The 19,294-nt window shown below is 37.7% G+C and overlaps 1 protein-coding gene across 1 annotated transcript; it reads right to left on the bottom strand.

Moving 5' to 3' along the window:
• Positions 1-6: 6 nt before the first annotated feature.
• On the bottom strand, positions 7-11,676 carry LOC117300653 (MFS-type transporter SLC18B1-like). The gene is made up of 13 exons (XM_033784347.1): positions 11,561-11,676; positions 10,554-10,695; positions 9,710-9,805; positions 7,663-7,736; positions 6,534-6,750; positions 5,910-5,997; positions 5,308-5,444; positions 4,666-4,767; positions 4,121-4,230; positions 3,032-3,127; positions 2,262-2,336; positions 1,608-1,751; positions 7-185 (listed from the first exon to the last, which is right to left on the bottom strand). The coding sequence occupies exons 2-13, from the start codon at positions 10,686-10,688 to the stop codon at positions 83-85; spliced, it is 1,377 nt and encodes a 458-aa protein (XP_033640238.1). The 5' UTR covers positions 10,689-10,695; positions 11,561-11,676; the 3' UTR covers positions 7-82.
• Between the last annotated feature and the right edge of the window lie 7,618 nt (positions 11,677-19,294).

The following is a 19,294-nucleotide window of genomic DNA, read 5'->3' as shown; positions in this document are numbered from 1 at the left end:
GAATTAATTGATCTTAGTTATACAAAAATAAACAAAATAATTCAGTTAAAAACGGAGAAATCACATCCCTGATTACTTCAAGCTACAATGAACTTCCCGCAGTATCCTCTTCAGTCAGAAGTGGTGTCATGGGTTGTTCTGTCCATTCTCCCCAACGCCAGTCACTCGATCTTTCTGCTGCATTCCTGAAAAAAAAAAAAATGAGTTACCACTACAAAGTACAGAGTGCAGTTTCAACTACTTCATGCCAATTGTCATGTATATCCAATAATAATTTGTTCATTATAAAAGAGCGCAGGATTCTGAATTTCTAAGGAACGTATACCTTTGGTTTTTTGAACCGATTTTGAGTGTTTCCACGCAGAAAGAATAATCCCTTAACAGTAACATAGTTTATGGGTATACAAAAAATTATATATTTTTACATAACCACATTTTGTTTCTTAAATAATGTCTTACATTGTCAAAAGCTACTGTAGGCGTCTAACCAAAAGTTTTGCATTCATTTTAAGAGTGGTCTCCAAAGGCCTGGCATTGTGAAATGTCAAAAAACATACCCAAACAAGTTTACTGGTGTCCGAAGAGGTCAAGTGGAAAGAAAAGAGAGAGAGAGAGAGAGAGAGAGAGAGAGAGAGAGAGAGAGAGAGAGAGAGAGAGAGAGAGAGAGAGAGAGAGAGAGAGAGAGAGAGAGAGAGAGAGAGAGCGAGAGAGAGAGAGAGAGAGACTGGACAGACAGACAGACAGACAGACAGACAGACAGACAGACATAAAGAAAGCCCCCCCCAGCCCATCACCAGTGGCAGTCATTTTGACTGTGCTACATGCAAAAGAAAACTATGATCATGTACACAATCCCTTATACAATGTAAAAAACAACTCTGTTAATAAGAAGGAAAAAAAAGCTGAACTTGTTTTCAAAGCCTGATTGAATTGATTGTTTATTGAAAACGAGAATGAGAACTTCATCTTCCAAAAACAAAACCCAGCGATTAACTTTTCTTGGCAAACTATTTATTTATATGTATTGTTTTTGAAGAGGCCAGACCTTGTACAAGCTTAGGCTTCTTGTCTGCGAACTCCCCATATATATTATTATAAAGTTCCGATAAAGAGTTTTTCCTTTAGAAAAAAATATACACTTTTGAAATGGCTGCAGAATAAAAAATATATGATTCTTGGGGAAAAGGTTTATATGTATGGATAGCTTATGGATTCAACTTTCATAAGATACCAAAAAGTCTGAAAATACTTCATGCTTGGGTGAGCACTGCTCACTGAAAAATAGGTAGCCGACATCTTGGAGTGAATTTTGTAAGCTCAAAAAGACTTATCTCTTACAAATTGGAAGGCTAATTACTGAAAAACCTAATTTCCATAACCTTTACAAAAGTGAGCAGTGCTTAGCCAATCATGAAGTATTTTCAGACTTGTTGGTGTCATATAAAAGTTGAGTCCATAAGCTATCCATACACCTAAACCTTTTCCCCAAGAATCATAATTTTTTTTATTCGGCAGCTGTTTCAAAAGTGTATAGTTTTTGTTTAGACATCCTGTATTGTACTACCTAATTGGTATGGAATTAAACTTGAAACCTGATTCTGGCTTACCTTTTCCCACATTGAAACTCCCAAACGCTGAAGGAAGCGATGACTACTGCAGCTGTCAGATTCCCCATTGCAAATAAACTTGTGGTCAATTCAAAATCGTATCTATCAATGAGGGTGCCACCACAGGTCGATCCTACAAAGGACCTGATGATTTGAACGGAATATTTTACTATAATTAAAGAGGGTGTCCAAAGTCAAAATTAGTATTGTGACTTTTTGGGGGTTACCGTTACACCGATGTGTCTAAGAACTGTGTGTACTAGGTACTTTCCGGAGTTCTGTGAAAAAGTAACAGGCAAATTACTTGGGTGGGATTTGAACCCACAGCCCTTGCAATTCTAGATCAGATGTCTTACCTACTAGACCACCGAGATTGCCCGGTAGCTAGAGGCAGTCTGAAGCCTATATTTTAGCAGCGGGTACCGCAACGATTTAATAGATGTAAAATTTGCATCAGGGATAACAAATACTATTTGGTTTTACCCTATACACATGCTTGTTCATTTGAAATATGGCTGCTAATATGGCTTAGAGAGCTCAAGGTGCACTACAATTTCCGATGTTTTGGTTTTTAACTTTTTAACATTGGCTGAATAAATAGTTTTAATTTTAATTCGTCGGTTCAACTGTGATAATGTTCTTGTTGTCACTTACCCAAGATGAAAACAACTAAGGAAGACGCCAGATGCCATGCCATATGCAGCAGATCCACTAGGCAGACCTTTTCTCCTAGGGGAAACAAGAAAAGGAAAAATCATTTACAATGAACACTGAGAGAAGGAAAGAAATTTGAATCAAGACGAAATTTACATTGAAACATGGAAGATAAAATACAAAACAAGTACTACGAAAAAATCAGGGCCAAATGTCATAAGGCTGCTGAAGCAAACAAAAGTGTTTTGGTAATAATTTTCTGCTTAGCAAAACTAAGGAGGATATCAGTTCTATTTTGTACATGGTACTTAAGCTGGTAACCTTCTGGCATCTGGTAAGCATAATTTGGTTGTTTTTAGCAACTTTTTATGCTTAACCAGCTCTATGGAATTAGGCCCTGCCTCAGTGGTTTAGCAGTTGCGACATCTGCTAAAAAGGTCAAAGAACAAGGTCAAAGATTACACACCCCAAGTTCTCTGTCACATTTGGAGACCAGCTGCTGCCTATGGTAGAACGCCAGTACGTTGATCAGAAAAGTTGTTGGTTCAAGTTCCGCTCCAGTAAATTTGTCTTCGTTCTACCCAAAATTATTTAAAAATTTACCCGGTCAGTTTCCCTGGTGGTTTAGTACTTGAATTTTTTTTCTTCTGACGCATTCTAATAGCAATAAGCTTGCCCTTTTCAAAATGAAAAATGGCTTTGCCCCCTCAGTGATGAAATTTCAGGTCTGCAAAAGAGGCACAGATAAAGAGATGGAAGATAACACTTACTCTGCTGATAAGACAATGTCTGTGATGCTTGGCACGCAGACTACACCCATTGATAGTCCGATTAACACACATGAGATACTCAGCACCAGGAGATTACTGAAAGAAAATATCAAGCTCTTTATCACACAGGCCTACAATCCCAGCCAAAATGCTGTGGCCACCCATTCCAGCATTACAACAAACATTCTCTCCACTGTCCCCCCCCCCCCCCCCCCACCGCTCAATGTTGATGGGAGCGCTGAAGACCGCTCAATAAGAGCCAACATTGAAAAGGTGCAAGAGAGGGCCTAATTGGTGCGGGGGCCCAAGGAGATATGGCTTGGATTGTAGTCTTGGTGCAAGACGTTTTTGTTAAAGTGGTAAAACCTCTATTGTAAAACCATAGGCCCTACAAAAATCAACATACACGCAAAGCTACAACACATTGCAACTGTTCCACTAATGGTGGCGTTTCTGTAAGGTGCAATCCCGCCAGTTTTGAGTGTGATGTGGTTATGATCTGGAAGTTTTGCATAAGAGCCCATAGAAGTGAAGCTAGGGATCGAGATAGTTAAGTGATAGTGAATAACATTGTCTTGCACCAAGACTAACGCAGGTTTTGAATGCAGAGGAATGATACGAAGGCGACGCAGGCCAATAGCCTCTGTTGCCCCAGGTCTTAATCTTGGTGCCCCTTGGTTCTTAAGCATTGATCTAAACCGCTAAGACCAACACAACTCCCTAAAGCGCTATATAAAAGCCCAGTGTATATATGTATACGTATATAGGCCTATGTACTGACCCAGCTAGTTTTGAGGCAGCAGTCAGGAGCGAGCAATAAAACAAGAGCAGTAAAAAAAATCGTTGGAAAGCATGCACCAAGACAAACATTTAAAGGAACATTTCAGAATTGGTAAGAAAAAACTTGCCTAAGATCACAGATTTACCTAAAACTTATACGGTCTAATGATGATGATGATAGTAGAAAACATCCCTTGAAATATTTCTGTCTGAAATGTCAGAGAATTATGAGAAATAAATAAAATTGTGTAGTATTCCTTTAAAAAAGTATAGTGTTTGTGACACTGACTTGAAACCAAGATTACTTACCTTGGAATAAACGGCAGCCACGGTGATGGACCGATCATCATGAACGGTACAGAAGACAACACATACCCCAAGACCAGCATCACTCGAGTCGTTGACTTGTACTGCTTCACCTGGAGGTATAGAGGCAGGAGTAAAAGTTGGAAATGACAGGTAAAAGGAATTCGACTGCTTACATTTTTTGCACAAACACAAATTGTTCTTTTTGTAGAGCAGCGCCAAGAGCGTCTCTTGCGGCAGATACAGGCGCTATAAAAGTTTCCATTACTATTATTATTATTATTATTAAATGTGTTATAATCATCAATAATCAGTGCATTGTGAGTCATGTATAGTGAACAAAAGTTCACAGACTACTACTCGAGTGGGATTCGGACCCATGTTAGACACCACTACACAATATCTGCTCTAGAATGCAGGAACCATGGGTTTGAATCTCACTCGAGTAACCTGTGAATTTTTCTCGAAAGGATTTGGAAAGCCCAGTGCATATCACTTAGTGGTGTAAGGGTCAAACCAAGATTATTCATGCTCTGTGTTACACTTACCAGTTTATTAACAAGCATCCCAAATACAGCGGTGGAGATGGCGTACGTGCTCCCCTGGATGAAGAACGGCACACCAGCATGACCTGCTGGCAGTAGACCAATCTAGGTGCAAAGACTGATTGATGTTTATTACCGTAGTGCAATGTTATCTACATGAGTACATCAGACTCAAGTTCTGGTGTTGTGTAACAGTGTGGGTTCGGGTGCAAGTTCGAGTGCGCACATTTAGGCGACTACTGACAAGCAGCATACATGCACATTGACGCACTCACTCGAGATGAGTCATTTGGAAGTCTAGTCAACCATCATTACTACGGTGTTCAACAATCCATTGCCTCCCGCCTTGTTGCTATGGTGTCACTGGTTACCCTCTGTGCTTTACACATGTTAGCCATGGAACAGGCTATTGGGACCATGGAAGAAACCAGGAGGCTGGTTCCAAATGGTCGCCCACGGTAGTCAACCAATGGTTGACCAGCCTGGGTTCGAGTCAAAATAGTCAGCCTTTAGTTAACCATGGTGCAGGTTCGAACTTGCTCCATGCAGCGTTCAAGTGACAGCTATACAGCGTTCGAGTGACAGCTATGGTTAAAGTCTAGTTGACTCTAGTCAGCCATTCCCACTTCTTCAATGATAACATACCTTCTCTGTGTGATAAGCAATACCCACGTTGAACACCGCTAGGCTGGCTGTACTCATAAACAAAGCAAAAGCCACTGGCCATATCGCTGGTACACGAAGCAAACTGGTTGGAGCGTCATCTTTGACGATTTTAGTTTCTGTACAGAAAATAAAAATTTTTAGTTAAAAGGCACTGGACACGTTTGGTAATTGACAAAGACAGTATTCTCATTGTGGAGATAATCTATTCTTCAATGGAGCTCCTTAGCATTGGAACCAACTGCGTCGGAGAAGCAGTGTCTACTTCAGTCTTCAAGCGGTATCTCAAAACGTTTTTGTTTTCCACTGAGAGCAACTAGTAGTTTTCTTTTGCTATGTTTTCTACTTTTTTTCTTCGTAATTTTTTCTTGTGAGGCGCTGTGTTCATTGTTATTATTATTATTATTATTATTATTATCCCAACATATAAAATGTACATACAATCGCAAATCTGTGGAAATTTGAGTTCAATTGGTCATCGAAGTTGCATTGAAATAATTAAAGACCATATAACTGTGAAATATGAAAACTTTGTACTTTGAAGGTTTACAGTTTTGTTGTCTTTGTTTGCAAGTTAAAAATACCTTTTCCTTGTAAGACAACACCATTCAGGGCAGTTAGAAGAATACAAAGTCCACCCAGAGTGAAGAAAGGAAGCTCAAAACCTCCAGCCTGTAGGGAACAACAGAAAAACAACTGCAACCTAAACAAAGCAAAAACTCTGTGTAATGCAAAAAGAACGGGCAGCGACTGATACCACAAAACTCTCCATTGCAAATATAGGGTGCGTTCGTTTAGCTTCCCTGGGTTGACCCCGGTCTGCCCCGGTACGTTCGAATAGCTTTGACGGGGCTCACCCAGGTCAGCCCCGAGTGCCCTGCTTGTGGAGTGGGTCACTTGGGGGTGACCTGAGGGACATGCCGTCACCACGAGAGGGCGAGTGTGATCGTTCGATTAGCTCTTTTCAGGGGCTCACCCGAGTGAACACTGCGGGGTCGACCCAGGGAAGCTAAACGAACGCACCCATTGTAAATGATCGATTTAAATAGTTTACTAGCCAAAAATCCATATCACAAGTACCATATTTCACTGGTTTCTATTAGCAAATATAAGAATGACATTTTGTCTTCACGAAACTGAACCCTGTCCTTTTTCCATTTTACACAATTATTTCACTAGACTGGCTTTGAGTCCCCTTTACTACTTACCTGATATAATAATGTTCCAACCATTGGTCCGATCATGAACGCCAATCCAGAGAACATATCCAACAGCCCCAGCATCTGAGGTGCGTAGTGAGTGTGGTGACCGCCGATGATTGACATTGCAGCCACTAATGCTGCTGAGGAGCCTACTGCCTCTATGATACGCAGGATCAATGCTGAGGCTATGAAGGATGTGCTGTCATCAATTCTCCCAAGCAGTCTAGAAAATAGAATAATTACAATCAAGAGGTAATGGCTTGACGCTTCGACCCTAGCAGAGTCTTTCTCGAAGGCTAGAAGAGAGACCATTAACCTTTTTAGCCTTCGAGAAAGACTCTGCTAGGGTCGAAACGTCAGGCCATTAACTATTTTTTGCATTTATAACATCGGGCCATTTGGTTGGTAAGTTGTTTGCAACAGCTAATTTTATTTTCTAATTACAATCAAAGTAATATTAATGAGAGTACACAATTCTTTTTCCTACCTGTAAATGTCACATTGTTATTTACTTTTCATTTAAATAACTGGATCAATTTTTCAATTGTACAAGTTATTATATGTACATAACTGAACAAAGTTATCACACTTTGTTTAGATTGATGTTGACATGAAACAAATGTGTCTACAAAATTAAATAAAAAAATCTCTTTATCACATGTTGTGTCATGGCCTAGCGGTGATTAAAGAGCACTGGACTCAAGCTCTGGGCCCAGTTTCATAAAGCCTGTAAGCACAAAAATTTGCTTAGCATAAAATTTCTTCCCAGATAAAAACAAGATTACAGACCAAATTTTAATTTGTTGCATATTGCTTGTTACTGTGCTTGTTACTGGCATTCAGCTGTTGTTTGCTTATTCTGAAAATCATGTGGAAATTTGATTGGTAATCCTATTGTTATTAAGGAAGAAATTTCTTGCTAAAGCAAATTGTTGTGCTTACAGGCTTCATGAAATTTGGCCCTGGTGTTTCTAATTAGCAGAATGTGGGTTTGAATTCCAGTCGCGACACCTGTGTCCTTTAAAAGCAAGACACTAAGCCAAGATGCTTTGTCCTTCACCCTTTTGTTGTGTTCTGTGATACTAATGAATGAACAGAAAAGTAATAATTCGAAGAACAAAGTAAAAATCTTTACCCAAAAACGATGTTGGTACAGCCACAAAATCCTGCTCCAAGAAGAAACATATTCTTGCCACCAATTCGCTGAACCTTTACAAAAATAAGCAAGATAAGTATGAAGTCAACTTTAAACTTCACTGATACATTTTTAAACTGATCAAAATATGCAACTCACTGTGTTTTGGAAGAGTACATTCATTCCTATCCTCTAGTTTAAAAAAAACTTCTATCATAAAGAGATGGTACATCAATGTTTTATGGAAGAGTATTCATTCAAACCCTATAGTTTTCAAGAAACATATCATAAAGGGATGGTACATCAATGTTTTATGGAAGAGTACATTCATTCAAACCCTATAGCTTTCAAGAAACATATCATAAAGGGATGGCACATCAATGTTTTATGGAAGAGAACAATTATTCAAACCCTATAGTTTTCAAGAAACATATCATACAGGGATGGCACATAAATGTTTTATGGAAGAGTACAATTATTCAAACCCTATAGTTTTCAAGAAACATATCATACAGGGATGGCACATCAATGTTTTATGAAAGAGTATATTCATTCAAACCCTATAGTTTTCAAGAAACATATCATAAAGGGATGGTACATCAATGTTTTATGGAACAATTATGAGTACAATTATTCCAATCCATTAGTTTTCAAGAAAGATGTTATAAAGAGATAGTAAAATAATGGTTTTGGGGAAATCACATTCATTCCCCAGGGAGCTGAGATGGTTTAAGGAATGAAATATATGGCCCAGTGACCAGGGGTAATAATGTCAGAAGCGATTTGATACCTCCTTCGGGTTGTGATAAAGCGCTACATAAAAATTTTAATTATAATGGTATTTTTTTTAGATCCTCTGGTTTTCAAAAAACATAAAATCTAAAATCGCTTGTTCGTTGTGGTGTGATCTATCGAGGACGTCCGCAGAAACCATGTGAGACGATCAAACCACCGCAGCTGCGGCTGCTGCCGTTCCCAGCGGTCCTATGGATGTGAACACTGCTCTACAAGAAGTGCTCAAAACATCCCTCATCCACGATGGATTAGGCAGAGGTCTCCATGAGGCTGCCAAGGCCTTGGACAAATGTCAGGCCCACCTGTGTGTTCTCGCCAATAACTGCGACGAGGGTATGTACAAGAAACAGGTGGAAGCTCTCTGTGCTGAACACTCCATCAACCTTCTCAAGGTCGATGACAATAAGAAGCTTGGTGAGTGGGCCAGTCTCTGCAAGATTGACAGAGAAGGAAAAGCCAGGAAGGTGGTTGCATGTAGCTGTGTGGTCGTCAAGGACTATGGTAAAGAATCTGCCGCTGTTGATGTCCTCAATGACTACTTCAAGGGAAGATAAACCCTCAGAAACCGTCTACCGACAACCACCCTCTAATATGCGACTCCTGGAAACACTTTTTGTGAAATGAATTTAACACCAGTAACATTGTTCACGTCCATAGGGAAATGGTTGACAATAAAACAAATATAATAAAGAGATATGTAGCATTCACAATAGTGTGGCGAATTTAATGAACAAACGGAGGGATGGGGGGGGGGGGGTGATATCAATTAGATGATCTTTAAAGGCACTGTACACTATTGGTAATTGTCAAAGACTAGTCTTCTCACTTGGTGTATCTCAACATATGCATAAAATAACAAACCTGTGAAAATTTGAGCTCGATTGGTCGCCGAAGTTGCGAGATAACTATAAAAGAAAAAAACACCCTTGTCACACGAAGTTGTGCGCTTTCAGATGCTTGATTTCAAGACCTCAAATTATAAATCCGAGGTCTGAAAATTACTTCTTTCTCGAAAACTACGTCACTTTAGATGGTGTTCACAATGTTTTATATTTTCAACCTCTCCCCATTACTCGTTACCAAGTGAGGTTTTATGCTAATATTTATTTTGAGTAATTACCAATAGTGTCCAATGCCTTCAACTTGCCACACTTTATAAAAATAAAAAAACACACTTTTCATTATAAACCATTCATTGCAATTTAACAAAAACAAATTAAAACTGATAACAAGTTGCCATGATATAACTTACCAAACTTCCAAATGGTGAAGCCACCAGGAATGAAGTGATAGAAAACGCACCAAGTACAATCCCAGCTGAAGCCTGATTGGCCCCTTTCCTTATGGCCTGGGAAAAAAATATCCAATCAAAAATGAGATAGTGAAAGATTTGTTTTTGCTTCAAAACTGAGTTGGTTAAAGCATCATATCCAAGTTCTGGTAGTTAAGTCAGCAGAGTGTGGGTTCAAATCCCGGTCATGACACTTATGTCCTTGAGCAAGATGCTTTACTATAATTACTTCTCTTCACGAAGAGTAATAAATGGGTACCTGCGCAGTTCGAGGTTGATATTGTATATAAAAAAACCACTGGAGCGCCACAGCAGCTCAGGGCTGTATACCCCCAGGGAGGTGAGAAAGATTAAAGGAATGTTTTTGGTCCAATGACCAGGGTACTAATGTAAAGCGCATTGAGACGCTATTGTGAAATGCGCTATATAAGAACTAGTTATTATTATTATTATTATCCCATAATAATAAATAAATAATATCGTGGGGTGTCGTGGCCGAGCGGATAAGAGCACCGAACTCGAGCTCTGGTGTTTCTGTTCAGCAGAGTGTGGGTTCGAAACCCAGTCGTGATACTTGTGTCCCTGAGCAAGACACTTTACTTCAATTGCTTCCTTCCACCCAGGGGTAAATGGGTACCTGTTAGGGCGGAGATGGTTCTTGTCGTTGGTTTAGCTGAGTGCGCTACATATTTGGCAGTACAGGCTGTATACTCCCCAGGGAGCTGAGATGGTTTGAGGAATGAAATGGCCCAGTGATCAGGGTAATAATGTTGTTATTATTGATACAAGTAGGACCTGAACTTACCTCTGGTGGAAAGAAGGGGGCAATAATGGACGCTGATGACCAGATTGATGTATACAATGCACTGATAGTGACAAACTCCAACCATTTATACCATCTCACTACCTCATGATGGCCCTCCACTCCGACAGGCTTCATTTTAATTCTAAACCATGAAATCAAAATATCAAAAGTTTTTACATCCCAAAAATGAATATGATAACTGTATCTGTTCACGTCAAATGCGCGGCAGGTTTGGTTTTGCAATAATAGAGTTACGTGTCAGGCCTAGGAAAAAAAATAGATACACTTTGGCATAAGCTTTGCGTGTAACCCAGTTTTGGTTTTTATACCAAAACTGATAAATGCATTTGACATACTGAAACCGAGACGAAAATTATTTTTGTGGCATTGTTTTACTCATTTCTCAAAAACTACAGCCCCTCAGTAATATTCTAAGGGAAACTTTCTACTATCATTATCTTCAAACTGTGTAAGTTTAAAGACACTGGACACTATTCGTAATTTTAAAAGACCAGTCTTCTCACTTGGTGTATCTCAACACATGCCTAAAATGACAAACCTGTGAAAACTTGAGCTTGATTGGTCGTCAGAGTTGCGAGATAACTATGAAAGAAAAAAAATCCCGTGTCGCACTAAGTTGCGTACTGTGAGATGCTTGATTTCGAGACCTCAAATTCTAAATCTGAGGTCTCGAAATCAAATTAGTGGAAAATTACTTCTTTCTCGAAAACTACGTCACTTCAGAGGGAGTCGTTTCTCACAATGTTTTATACTATCAACCTCTCCCCGTTACTCGTCACCAAATAAGGTTTTAACCTAATAATTATTTTGTGTAATTACCAATAGTGTCCACTGCCTTTAATGTAAATTTGTGGACATTGTGTTTTGTGATACAAAAAGTACCCAAACCCTTTAAAGGTGTGGGAAACTGCCTCCTGGCCCGGCAGCCTATTGTACCATCTCTTTCAGAAATGAAAGTTGTAATGGATCTGGAGTGTTTCACTCACCTTCAAATGCAAGCGATGGACGATGGAGAAACAAAAACAGGAACCAGATGTTTCATTGATGTAAATATCTCTTATCAGGACTCCATTTATACAAGTTCAAAACCACCAGCTGTTATACGCAGTTCAACCCTCACACACTGATTCACTATAAAGAACTAGGTTGCATTTAAAGGTTCATTTGTACATCTATACCATGAGTAACATAACTCCACCTGAAACTCAGCATAACCTTATCGACGAAAAATATTCAAATGGTGTCTTGTTAGTAAAGGCTGAGATTGGTCCTTGAGCGGAACATGTGACTTGTTATGCAAATATGCCAATTTCTTGTGTCAATAACTACACCTGAGCTACACTGAATAGTATTTCATTATGTACATGTACTGGTTAAATATTGTCTAATGCTGGAAATGTAAACCATAGGACTATGGGGGACAATCGATATTTCGAAATTAAAATGAAGGGAAATAAATTGTGTGTGAACATTTTTTAATGAAAAATAAAGTGGTAAACATCATTCAAAAGGGGTATTTTTAAATTATCAGTGTATGTTAATACTATATCTTGCACGTTCAAGCTGTTGTGTACAAACCTATATATTGACAAATTCACCAAAAGTGATCATCAATATTTTAGCCCAGCTATTTCGAGATGTCCCTGCTTTTGTTAACCACTGAACGCTGGGGTTATAGAAGTTTCTCCGCAACCTTGGAAGAGATTCTTTTTTCGGAAGCAGAATCAGTTTTTGTTTGGAATATCATTGCCACAATGAATCCCCATTTGAACGAAGTAAAAAAAAAAAACAATCTCATAAAATGCACTGGGATTTTTGGTCGCTTTTCAAAAAAATATAAGATCCATTAACCCTGAATTTCAAAAATCTTTCTGTACGCCATGGCAATAATCAGCCATAGTACATGTATTCTGGAATCTCCAACCGGGGGTGCATACAAATCTGAATTCTATCACAGATAATATTGGCATTTATACACATCCTCCTGCGCTAAATGGTGAAGCAGCACACTGTGCGCCTTTTAGGTGACGCAGTGTTCCGAGGCTTACCGTACTTTTGAACTAATAAAAAAACGCCCATTAACAACACGCTTTAAAGTTAAAACCATAGAATTCATTTATTCGAAAGTGCATTCAATTGAACCACAACCCTGATATTATGTCATAGGTCAAAGGTAACAGATTTTACGTCATACCGTTATTATTATACAATAGTCTATGGTACATTCAAACATTGTACAGTACGTACCTCAGTGGTTCTACATACTCCAATTACTGACGTAACAGTGTCTGTCAACTTCTGGTCCAATCGGTTTTTTTTAAATTCTCCGTTCAAGTCAAAACAGTTTGAATTTCTAGACACTGCGTTTAAGAGGAATGAATGAGTATACAACTAGGTACCCTTTACATCAGAACTAAACCACTTTATCAAGAAGGAGGTCGCTTCAAGACAAGACGCAAATTTCTTCAGCTAAACCACCGTTCATTACCACAAGTTATTCTTAGTTATCACAAGTAGGCTTACCATAGTCCATGTTATCACTAGTCGTATGTAGTAACTGCTAGTTATCCCTAGCAATCGCTAGTTATCTCTTGCAATCACTACTTAACCACTAGTTAGTGTTACTTATCACTAAACATCACTGGTTCTCACCAGCTGTATCTAGTTATTACTACTTATCCTTTATAGTAACCACCAGCTAAAACTAGTCATAACTTGTCACTCAGTTAACACTGGTTAACTAACACTCATTAGTTAGTTGCCACAGGTTTTTACCAGCCACAATTAGTCATCACTAGTTACCAGTTTAAGTAATCATCGATTCAAGACAAGTAACCACTAGTTAACACCGGTTGCAGCTAGTTAAACTAGTTATCCTTTACAGTTATCACTAGTTAAGATTAGTAATCACTTGTCACTAGTTAACAATAGTTATACAGCCCTCATCATGCAGTGGTCGTTAGATCTTTAAACATCATTTCTCCTCAGTCAGGTTTTGTAATAGAGATAGAATACTTTACTGTACAAGTAGTTTTTCACAAGTCAATAATTTTGTGCGCGTCACGACTAAATCGTTTCTTGGCCATTCAATAATCAATACAAACGATTATCTACTGTTTAAATATCGGAAACTCTAACGGTCGGAGCGTAGCATTTAACAAAGAACGCGGATGCATGTGGAACAGGGTTCTGAAATACAAACATGAAACCAACGCAGTTAGTTGGAAATGACGGACAGACAAACAGATAGACTGAATAACACACAAACAGATGAACAAACAAACAAACCACAAGTAAACTTGCGAGCATTCAAACAGATCAAGTCATTCCAATTCTGAATGCTATGGCTTGGTATGGTTAGTACCCCGAAAACACTAGGATGTGACTCAAGAATTTGATGAGATTTTCACTTGTTGTGCGTGTGGCATGTTCGTTAAGAATTGAGGTGCAAGCGTTCTTTCTGAAGAATGGAAAACCAACATTCATTACAGACCAGAAAACAAGAACAGGAGTCAAAAACAAGAACAGGAATCATAAAGGATATTGCGCCATGGCACCTTGGAAACCATAACATGGTGCTATGTTAAAGGAGTAGATCTCATAATTCAAACGTAGTCCTACATACCTTGCAGGAAATACTGTATGCCTTTAGCGTCACTGAGTGACGGATATGCACGCTATATAAAACGCCAGTAATTATAAACAGTAGACAAATAAAACGCAAACAAGGAGGTTTGTGTACCAGACTACCTTATGCATATGCCATGCAATCTTTTACATCTCTTAAATATCAAATATCAACTATTCGTAAAATTTCAAATATCATTTTCACTGATAGGAGAAACTAGGTCGAACACACTGGTGGCACATTTACCATAAAAATATGTGTGGTCATTTAGCCTTTGAGAGAGACTCTGCTAGTACGAAATGTCATAGCATTAATAATTTTGTGCATGTACAATGACCTTTTGGTTGGTAAGCAGTTTGCAACAGCTAGTTCTCTTTGCTGAGTTATTTATTAAAGGCACTGGACACTATTGGTCGGCTAATTGTCAAAGACTAGTCTTCTTACTTGGTGTATCTCAACATATGCATAAAATAACAAACCTGTGAAAATTTGAGCTTAATTGGTCGTCGAAGTTGCGAGATAACTATGAAAGAAAAAACACCCTAGTCACACAAAGCTGTGTGCTTTCAGATGTTTGATTTCGAGACCCTCAAAATCTTATTCTGAGTTCTCAAAATCAAGTTTGTGGAAATTTACTTCTTTCTCATAAAAAAACTTGACTTCAGATGGAGCCGTTTCTCACAATGTTTTATACTATCAACCTCTCCCCATTACTCGTTACTAAGTATGGTTTTATGCTAATAATTATTTTGAGTAATTACCAATAGTGTCCACTACCTTTAACTTAAAACTTTTACAAGGCATATTAGGAAAAAGTAGAATGGTACATAAACCCTTTAACAAATTGACACAGACTTCCAATGTACACCAACAGACAAACAAGGGATCATCAAATGGACTTAAAATTGAAAACCCACAAATCCAGTTTTCGTTAAAATGCTATGCTCCTTTTAGAACCTTCAAATAATTATACATGGAATAATATTCACAACCTTTTTTTTTTTTGTTATAATTATTATCATTATTATTATACAACATTTTGATTGTGTGGCCGACGAAGCCGTTAAAATCCACTTAAGAGTCAGTCACCAGTAAAGGTCAATTACCAGTATCGAATACTTTAACAATTATAGTTATTATAACAAATACAGAAATGTCAACGGTAAAGTCAAAACAGCACTAGCAATCGAATATTCAAAATCGATTCTACAAATGTCAAAGTCGAAACAATTCTAGTATCGAATAATCAGTATCGAATATTTTTTTTCTCTCTAAGTACGCTTCTTTTTTTTTTTTTTTTTTTTTTTTTTTTTTGCTTATCAAGTATCAGTTAATATTTCAATGTATCTGTATTTTTTTTTTTTTATCAGCAAACTACACGTACATCATCAGCATGTGGTTTGTAAGGTACTGGCTATATAAGCATGAAAAACATGTCAACAGTGCATCAATATATAAAGTTATTTCGAGATATTTTTGTTTTTATTATAATATAATTACACTAACTATATAGGACTTCCCTTGTGAGAAAAAACGCCTTATAGAATAGAAGATAAAGTCATAGTAATATTTTCTTTGCAATATCTAATAATATTTACAATTGCAATTATTGTTATTCAGTATAGATTATTATACACATTGTGATAGAAGCTGCAGTATAGTTCAACTAAAATCTGATAGTATTATCCACCTGATGTAGTTATAATTTAGCCAAAAAAGATACAACTTATAACATAAATATATCAAGAATACAACATAGCAGTAGATATTTTCTGTTGATAATATATTTTCTCAGATTTGATGATCTAGTTTTAATCAGACTGGATTAAGCATTATATTCTCTTTGTTTAAAAAGTTTATTGTATTTTTGTTAGGGGGTTTTCTACGAATGTATATCTTTTTTTTAAAACATCATATACTCAGTACTTTCGAACTCAGGTTGGATTTGAACCAACAAAATTTCATAAAATGTGTAAGCAACCGTTTTGTGCTTACGGCTCCCTTAGCAAAATTTCTATTTCATAAAGCTGTTTACCGTAAGCAAGGGTAAATGCTTGCTAACCCGTGTTTCGCACCAGGGCCCAATTTCATAGAGCTGCTCAGCATGAAAATTTACTTAGCATAACATCCCTTCCTTGACAAAAACAGGATTAATCACCACATTTCCATTTGTTGCATATTGCTTGTTGCTGGTATTCAGCTGTTGTTTGCTTATCCTGAAACTCACGTGTAAATTTTGTCGGTAGTCCTGTTTTTATTAAGGAAGAAACTTCATGCTAAGCAAATTTTTGTGCTTAGCAGCTCTATGACGTAACAATGCAAATCCATGGTGAACGAGCATGCCCGCCTAGATACTTTATGCTTACTTGAGAAATCATGGTGAAATACGTTTACGCATATGCACATTTTTCTGCTATATTATAAGCACCAAAATTTGCTTATGGATAAACAGCTTTATGAAATTAGGCCCTGGTCAGGTCCAATCCTGCAACCAGTAGTGGGTACTGCAGAATTTGTATAAATTGTATAGACGATGTGACCTATGTTTACATGCGAACCGCCCTCTGTTGACAAAACACTGTATACGTCATGTGTCGCCGGGAAAAAAGACGGTAGTCATGGTAAGATTGCATACACTTTCTAGCTGGCGGCCAAAACACAAAGGTTTTGCTCGGCGGAATGCGCGCGAATCATGTTATGGTTTTCGAGTGACGTCCGAGGTCGCATCATCTATTATTTCACAAAAGTTATTGAGCAGAGTACAGGCGCCTCAGGGGGATTCAAACAGTAATTCTACTATATTCTAAAACAGAGGCAAGCTTGTTACTTCAGACAGGCAACATAAGCAATCACTTCACCCCTCAACATTGCCTTGGTGTCCCTTAAAATGTTTGCTTTTGCCAGGTTTCAGGAATCCAAACAACAGGCATTTGTGCAAATGTGCACACTGCTTTATATCATATGTTTTGGACCTATCCTAATTTAATTTCCACATTAATTTAATTTGAAAAACAAAATGCAAAATCCTACTTATTTCTTATGAGATTTAAGAATGTGTAAAAAGTTTCAAATAGAAATGTCACCAAGGTGTCAGAATATTTTTTTTTTGAGTTTCACAAAAAAAAATGTAATGGTACTTTCTTGTATCATTCAGAATATAATTTTGATTTACTTGTCTCTGTTTTTGGTTTAAAAGAAGAAAAAAAACAATACAAAAAAACAGATTGGAACAAAATGTATTTTTTTAAAATAGATTTCCAGAATATGGTAAATCTGGTTGGTTACAGATGCCATGATAAGTGTACAAAGATAAGGAAGGGGAGGATACCAGTATCAATAGCTTGGGTATACATGTATTTCGTTGGTTATTTCCTAATAAAATATAAATCTTTAAAAAACAAAATGGGGAGAATTCCATAAAGCCTGTAAGCAACAATTTTCTGCTTATGGATCAGCGCTTAACCAAATTCTTATTACATAATCACTGCTTAATGTAAGCGAAGGGCACGCTATGCCCGTAGGGTTTTGTAAGCAGATTTCCTTGAGCATTTATGAAATACTCTTGTGCTCACATAACACTATTTTCTCTTCCAGGTAAATTTTGCTTACATGTTTTTATATGAAATAGGGCCCATATCTAATTCTGGAAACTTGCTAAGATTTTTATTGCACAAAATCAAGCGTTTGCGTAAAGTAACGTAATAAAACCAAAACACACACAGCAAGGTTTCGAGTATAAAAAAACAAAACGCACTTTCACGAGAAAGACACAAACAGTGGTAAAACAAATAAGTAATATGACAATAAAATTGAAAAGAACATGAAAACATGACGTGGACAATACAAACATGTTCAGCTATTTGTTGTAAACTTTGCTACAATTAAACCCCAAACCCCAAGAAAAAAAAAAAATGAACAAAACAAAAAATTTATTTGAACTTAAATATTGCAAACATTCAAGTTTGTAAACAACCAGGATAACTGAGAGAGAACTGAATTACTTAAAATAACTTTGATGAAAGTCAGAGAACTGAGAAACAAGGGGAACCTGAGCTATTTCTAAGAATTATTGAGAACTTTCTTTTAATGCTGCTGATAAAAACATAAAACAATATTTCTTTTTACAGGCAACTAGTTGTTTAATAACTCAAAATTGTGAAATCTCTATATCTAAGGTGTAGCTAGCTTTTCGTGCATCCATCATAGGTAGGAAAGAACGCAAGTTTCAGGATTTTCAAATTAATTGGAAAGAAAAAAAACTTTTAGGTATGCCACTGCCAATCAACTCATCATGGTAATCTTTGTCACGTTCCCTTTGTATACAATGATAAAAACAGCTGTAATTGTCAAATGTAAAAAAGGAACCAGACTAGTGGCTAAGTCATCAGGGTGTGGGTTTGAATCCCGGTCATGACACTTGTGTCCCACGTCAAGACACTTTACTCTAATTGATTCACTTCTTGCAGGGGTAAAGTGGAACCTTAGAGGGCAGAGATGGTTCTTGTGATTGATTTAGCTTAGTGCACTACACACTGAGCAGCACAGGCTGTATACTCCTCATGAGCCGAGATCAGGCCTGTAATGCTACGTTTTTGAAAGGGCAAGGGCACCAAGACATTTTCTCCTCGGTAAATAAAGGGCACCCTATGAGAAAATTGAGAGTTTCTACTGGAGCATTTCAAGGGCACCAAGGCAATGACCAGGGGCATGGAACAATCATCTCTGTTGCCTCTATCAAGTATCAGGCCTACAAGAAGGTTTAAGGAATGAAATAAATGGCCCAGTGACTAAGGGGGTAATAATGTTTGACCGCCAAGAACAGCGTCGCTGCATGACACACTTGAGGGTGTAGCAGCGCCCTACCAATGATGGATGCATCTCTAAAATGTTTCAGACCAGGGCCCAATTTCATAGAGCTGCTTAAGCACAAAACTTTGCTTCAGCAAAAAAATCCTTGCTTAGTAAAATCAGATTACCGGCCAAGACTCCACTTAATTGTTATGCTAAGTAAGCAGCAGCTAAATACCAGTCATAAGCAATGTATATGGCGTGAAATTTTGGCCAGTAACATGTGTAAAACAAGCGAGCTATT

This window comes from Asterias rubens, chromosome 16, assembly GCF_902459465.1.
Source record: "Asterias rubens chromosome 16, eAstRub1.3, whole genome shotgun sequence".
NCBI classification, from domain to species: domain Eukaryota; kingdom Metazoa; phylum Echinodermata; class Asteroidea; order Forcipulatida; family Asteriidae; genus Asterias; species Asterias rubens.
The sequence above is the reverse complement of the archived record's forward strand: the minus strand, read 5'-3'. Positions and strand labels throughout refer to the sequence as shown.

Coding starts and splice junctions, on each gene's coding strand:
- LOC117300653 (XM_033784347.1), bottom strand. CDS start 10,688: ATGAAGCCTGTCGGAGTGGAGGGCCATCATGAGGTAGTGAGATGGTAT. Junction 5,998..6,533: donor TTGGAACATTATTATATCAG/GTAAGTAGTAAA, acceptor TGTTCCCTACAG/GCTGGAGGTTTTGAGCTTCC. Junction 1,752..2,261: donor CTTAGTTGTTTTCATCTTGG/GTAAGTGACAAC, acceptor TCAAATCATCAG/GTCCTTTGTAGGATCGACCT.